The following is a 6,341-nucleotide window of genomic DNA, read 5'->3' on the forward strand; positions in this document are numbered from 1 at the left end:
TTTTGGGGCAAATAATGACTATCAAACAAGGGCTCAATCTAATCAGTAATGGTGCTTAAAAAAATTTAGTGAAGAATTTGGAGCAAAACAGTTCGAGTACCAAAAAGAAATTTCACTCGAAAGTTGAGTCACCTCTGTTTTCTTCCCAAATATTAATTAATGGGTTAATTTTACAAACGGTCACTGAACTTATATGAAAATTACAAAACAATCACTGAAATTTAAAATTTTCAATAACGGTCACTTAAGTTTGAAAGAGCTTTAAAAAATGGTTACTGAAGTTTAAATACTTGCAGAAATGGTCACTAAAATTTAAAAACACTTTTTTTTCAGTTTTTTGAGCTACTTTTGAAGCAACTTTCGACTACTTCCGATCACCTATACTGTCAAATTTTGATATCTTTGGAAAGCCCATAATATCTTCTTCAATTATGACAAAAAATCTTTCCATAATTCCAAGGGATTCGACCGAAAAATCGCCTAAAAAATCCGAAAATTTACCCAAATTTTTAGATTTTTGGGCGATTTTTGCGATGATTTTTCGACGACTTTCGACCACTAAAATCGTCGAATTTTGATATTGTTGGAAAGTCAAATCACTTGGAGTTACAAGAAGATTTTGGGTGATAATTGAAGAGGATTTATGGGTTTTCCAACGGTATCAAAATTCAATGGTATCGGTGGTCAGAAAGTTGTCGCAAAAGTAGCAAAAAAAAAAAAAAACTAAAAAAATGTTTTTAAATTTCAGTGATCGTTTCTGCAAGTTTTTAAACTTTAGTGACCGTTTCTGAAAGTTTTTAAACTTCAGTAACGATTTTTGAAAGCGTTTCAAAATTTAAGTAACTGTTACTGAAAGTTTTGAACTTCAATGACCATTTTGTATTTTTAGAATAAGTTCAGTGACAGTTTATGAAATTAATCCATTAATTAATACTTCATTATTATAATAGTAGTAATAATATTGATAGTATTTATCAATGGAAGAAAAAGGGGAGAGAGAGAGAGGGTAAAAAACATAGATACAACATAGGAAATGGTGAAGAAGGAAGAGAGTGAAGAAGTTCCTCATGTTATCACTTCAACTTTCTCTCATACTCTTATTTCTCTCTCCAGATCTGTAAATAAAATTACTATAAAATCTGTATTGCTCTGTCTTTTCTCTCTCTTCATATACGTACATATTCAAGAATTTACCTGATGAAGTTGCTGCTGCCGCTCTTGCTTTTTCGTGTTAACTGGTAAAAACCATATCTACCTCTATGTATTTTACATATAAATATATGTACGCGCGCACGCGCATATAACTTATAATGTTTTACTAAATAAATTTGCAATCTTTATTATTTTTATTATGTACAACTAACTTTACCATATTCATATAGGAGTTTGAGTTTATGGGCATGCATATAGATTCTGAAAGGGTTGTTTCAATTTGATTTTCATTATTTATTTTTCTTGGTTGGGGTAGATAAAAGTAGAAATTTTATGTTAATTTTGTTTTTACTGCTGAATTTTTTTTAATTTTTTATTATATTTTTCTGTTTCTTTAGGTTTCTTGATGGGTTTTTCTTTTTTCATTTTTAAATAAATTATTCTTAGTAGCTATTTGTTAATTGATACATTCATAAATTTGATTATTAATCTATGTAGCTCAATTTCTATTTTGCGTATTGCACCATATGATTATAATGAGAGATGCAAATCCTTTTATTTTTTTACTTTTGTTTAGCATTTTGAGGAGTTGGATATTTTTCTTAATATTTGCAATGCAAATTAAGTTCTATTGATTAAATCTATCTTGTTAAATTTATTAAATCTAGAAATTTTATTTTTTTCCTAATGCTATTGACTTTTGAATTTTTTATAGCATAATTTCTTATTTTAACAAAATTTCAAACTCTCATTTATTTTGTAGCTTCCCACTCCCGCCCCACATATTGATGGCATATTGGCTATCAAACAATTGCTATTCCTGTTTGCAGTTGAATTTTATTCTTTGTAGAACTTTTCCCAATTATGTTGATATTTTCATTTCAGGAATGCTGTTTTCTTGTTTTTAATTCTAACATCAAGAATTCTTTGCCAGTTGGATTTTGGAAATAGAAGCATTTGCTGTGAATTGGAGTTGTTAGACTGTAGAAGAAATTCATTTCGTATCATCTCCCGATCCCTTTGTCAGTATAGGAACTACAATCATGAACGATAATTTTTTAAATGTTGAAACTGAAGATGCTTTTGCCAGTTTGCTTGAATTTGCTGCCAACAATGATATAGAGGGGTTTAAAAAATCAGTTGATAGTGAACCGTCCGGCATCAACGCGGTTGGATTGTGGTATGGACGTCAAAAGGGTTCGAAGCAAATGGTTTTTCATCAAAGAACTCCTTTGATGGTGGCTGCAACTTATGGTAGCCTTGATGTTTTGAAACTGATAATCTCTTCACCTGATGTTGATGTGAATCGATCATCTGGCGTTGATAAGAGCACTGCTCTTCACTGTGCTGCATCTAGTGGATCAGTTAAGACTATTGATGTTGTGAAACTGCTTTTGGCAGCTGGTGCTGATCCAAATCTGGAGGATGCAAATGGTTGTTGTCCTGTTGACGTTATTATTGTCCCTCCGAAGTTTCAAGAAATGAAAATTTCTCTTGTAACGATTCTAAAAAACGACTCCTCATATGGAGATCTCAATCTTAGAGTGTCAACAACCATTTCAAATTCAGTTTCTTCAACTGTTTCACCACCTCCTTGTATTGAATCCCCGTCATCTCCTTCGGAGTTGGTGGCTTCTCCTAAGAGTGCAAAGTTTGCATCAGATAAGAAAGAGTACTTCATCGATCCATCTTTGCCTGACATCAAGAATAGCATCTATTCTACAGATGAGTTCAGAATGTTTTCATTTAAGGTTCGACCGTGCTCTCGTGCCTACTCACATGATTGGACTGAGTGCCCATTTGTTCACCCGGGTGAAAATGCTCGAAGAAGGGATCCAAGGAAATACCACTACAGCTGTGTACCTTGTCCTGATTTTCGCAAGGGGGCTTGCCATAGAGGGGACATGTGTGAATATGCTCACGGAGTTTTTGAGTGCTGGCTTCACCCGGCTCAATACCGGACTCGGCTTTGCAAAGATGGTACGAGTTGCAACCGCAGAGTCTGTTTCTTTGCCCACACGCAAGAGGAACTCCGACCCTTGTATGTATCGACAGGTTCAGCCATTCTCTCTCCTCACTCGAGTTCCTCTGCTGCTAACGCCATGGATTTCGCTGCAGCGATGAGCCTTTTACCAGCTTCTCCTTCATCTTCATTTACTCCGCCTATGTCTCCGTCCATAAATGGGATGTCAAATATGGGTTGGCCCCCGCAAAATGTTCCGGCACTGCATTTACCTGGAAGCAACCTCCAGTCCAGTCGCCTGCGAACATCACTGAATGCTAGAGATATCCCCCCTGAAGACTTGAGTTTATTAGAAGATTTTGATTTCCAAGAGAAGCAGTTCTTGAATGAACTATCCCGCTTATCCCAACCAAGTATTAATACCAATTCATTGAACCATTCTGCTCGATCCAAAACCTTAATCTCTTCGAATCTTGAGGATGCCTTTTCCGTTGAAAGCTCTTCTCCCAGATATACTGAAACATCTGTTTTCTCCCCAACTCGCAAATCTGCACTTCTTAATCAATTCCAGCCGCAGCAACAGAATGTCCTATCCCCAGTTGACACACCTTATTCACCAAGAAATGTAGATCACGCCCTATTGCAGGCCTCTTTTGGGATTCCGTCTTCAGGGAGGATGTCACCATGCAACATGGAGCATATGTCATCAATAAATTCTCGCGTGTCAATGCTGGCTCAAAGTCTCAAGCATCAGAAGCAGTTTCGAAGTCTCAGCTCACGTGATCTTGGCTCCAAAGCTATGGCTGCTGTTGCCTCTTCGAAAGATGCAGGGTCAAGCTGGGGATCCTCTACTGGAAAGCCTGACTGGGCGGTCAATGCTGATGAGTTTGGTAAGCTAAAGAGATCATCATCATTAGAAAATCTGAACGGTGCTGAGGAGCCCGATTTATCATGGGTTCAGTCACTCGTTAAAGAATCTCCACAGGAAACGAAGGAAAAATCTACACCTCATATGTTTAGCACTGCTGGTTCGGTTACATCTACCGGCGAAAATCAAAATTTGGATTCACAGGCTGAACATATTGATCAATCTACTGCTTTAGGTGCATTGCTCGAGCAGATGAAGCTTGATCAGCTGATGGCTCAGTAAAATCAAAATTACTTTACCGAGCCTTTAAGCAGGTCCACATTCTGAAAACATAAGGTTTCAGTGAATTTGACCAGGTTTCAGTGAATTTGACCAGGTTTCAATTTTTTAGTTTTTTCAGTACCAAGCTTCAGAAAGGAGGCAACTTGGCTAGGTAAGAAGTAGGAGTGGTGTAAAACTTCCGAAGAAAACACTAATCTTTTACTAGTTTAAACTAGGTAATAGAAAGGATGGGGTTACTGGGTTAACTATAGCACTATGCCCGATTACTGATATTTTTACCGATTTTGAGTATATATTCCTTATTGTTTTGCTTGTTGGATTAGCATAATCATTCAGTGCAATCAGAACACTTCTTATCAATAGGGTTACATAATACATGTCATTTTGGTGCTTCAATATTGTTAATAGGAAAATAGAAGACTAGGCTATACTTTAGTCTCTGATTTTGTAACTCAGAATATTTTCATTTCTTGGATAAGGTGATATCTGTTTTGTTATTTCTTTCTTTATTGAATGACTGTCCCATTTTCATTTCTTTTTATGCTATGTTGGAGGACTGTAGGGAGATTAATCATACTTCCTTCGACTGTAGATCGACCTAATATTCTTAGTCTATAAAGGGTCTTTTGTGGGTTCTTGGTGTGAGAAAGCTCTTGGTACTCTTGTTTTACATCGTAGTGGATTGCAGTGATAATAGGACGTAAACGAACTACTATACTTTTGCGTGTTGGCCTTGTTTGTTTTCAGTTTTAAATTGTTGAGTAAGTAGGGATCAAGTTTAGCTCTTGCTTGATTTTGATTATTAGGGATTCACTTTTCTCCCACGCCCATTTTCGATCACACCCTCCACATAAAATCATTTTTATGTTTATTCATAATTTTTTCTTATTTTTTAACCAGAAAATTACAAAAATAATAAATTTTTAGAATCGCTTCTCATAAATTTTTATCTTGTTCCAAATATATTAGTTACTATCTCACCTAGAATAATTTATTTTCCATGATAAGGTGTATTGTTTTTATTTTGTTACATTGATTTCATTATTGAATGGCAGCCGCTTATATCTTTATTGTGCTGGCATGTGTGGAGTTTAATGGTAGATCCTTATAAATAAAGGATTCTTGGGAGTTCTACAAACTTTTTACGTTTTTTTTTATTGTATTTGTAAATCCATTGGATTGAAGTTAAGTTCCTACCATGAGCCTATTTGAGAGTGATTTTTTTACCGTTATTTTACTATTTCAGTTGTCATATTTAACTTCATCTCTAACAGATGGATTCCACTTTTTCCTAACGGTCAAAGAATTAATTTTTCAAAATCACTTCTAAACAGGCTCCATATTTGTTTAATTATTTCTCTTGGTAATGGAGATGATTATCATATTATCAAGAAGGAATTTGAACATGTGCTTTAGTGGATTTCAAATCCCAAAAGTTGGATATGGGTTCTTGATGGACAAGGACATGTGGATGTGGATGAGAGAAAATGCTAATTATTTTTGAAGCTTTTTGGAGATGAGATGCTAGGGGATAATTTTTTAATTGCCTAGGAATAATGTATCTTACTTTGCAAGGAATGATGATGAAACTCTATTGCCATAAATATGGATGCTCATTTGATGGCATCAACTTTACAAGACATGTTGGTTTGAAAAACATTTTGTACACGTTGGATGTACAGTGTTCGACACGATAGACAGATGCTATAGAAAATATTTTAGTGTTGTTTAATTCATCTTATCTTACAAACTGAAAAGACATGATGCAGAGCAAATTCAGACCGTCTAATAATAATTTTTTTATTTTTATATGTCTCCTTTTTAGTGTCATCTGTTCATGTTGGATACAAGTTACCAAATATGTCCATAGAATACATACTTGATGCTGCCTCTTAACTAAAAAGGAGTTTTGGTCTCAACTTTATTGACAGTCGCAGTGTGAGAGTTCGATTCCTGATATATGGAATTGGGCTCGGCATCAGTGTACGGGCAAACTCTTGTTTCCTGACTTGTTGGGGCACACCTGCAATTTATCTTCCTCACAATACTCCAGAGGCGGGACGGTGAGGGTCTTCA

At 35.4% G+C, this 6,341-nt stretch overlaps 1 protein-coding gene across 2 annotated transcripts; it reads left to right on the forward strand.

The window, feature by feature from the left end:
* Window positions 1-992: 992 nt before the first annotated feature.
* On the forward strand, window positions 993-4,762 carry LOC111370168 (zinc finger CCCH domain-containing protein 30-like). 2 transcript variants are annotated; one of them, XM_022991869.1, is made up of 2 exons: window positions 993-1,238; window positions 2,038-4,762. In XM_022991869.1, exon 2 carries the CDS (start codon window positions 2,196-2,198, stop codon window positions 4,263-4,265), a length of 2,070 nt encoding a protein of 689 aa, XP_022847637.1. In that variant the 5' UTR covers window positions 993-1,238; window positions 2,038-2,195; the 3' UTR covers window positions 4,266-4,762. The 2 variants fall into 2 exon arrangements, with proteins under 2 accessions (XP_022847637.1, XP_022847632.1); XM_022991864.1 differs by having other exon boundaries at window positions 2,087-4,762.
* Window positions 4,763-6,341: the final 1,579 nt, after the last annotated feature.

This window comes from Olea europaea, chromosome 2, assembly GCF_002742605.1.
Source record: "Olea europaea var. sylvestris chromosome 2, O_europaea_v1, whole genome shotgun sequence".
NCBI classification, from domain to species: domain Eukaryota; kingdom Viridiplantae; phylum Streptophyta; class Magnoliopsida; order Lamiales; family Oleaceae; genus Olea; species Olea europaea.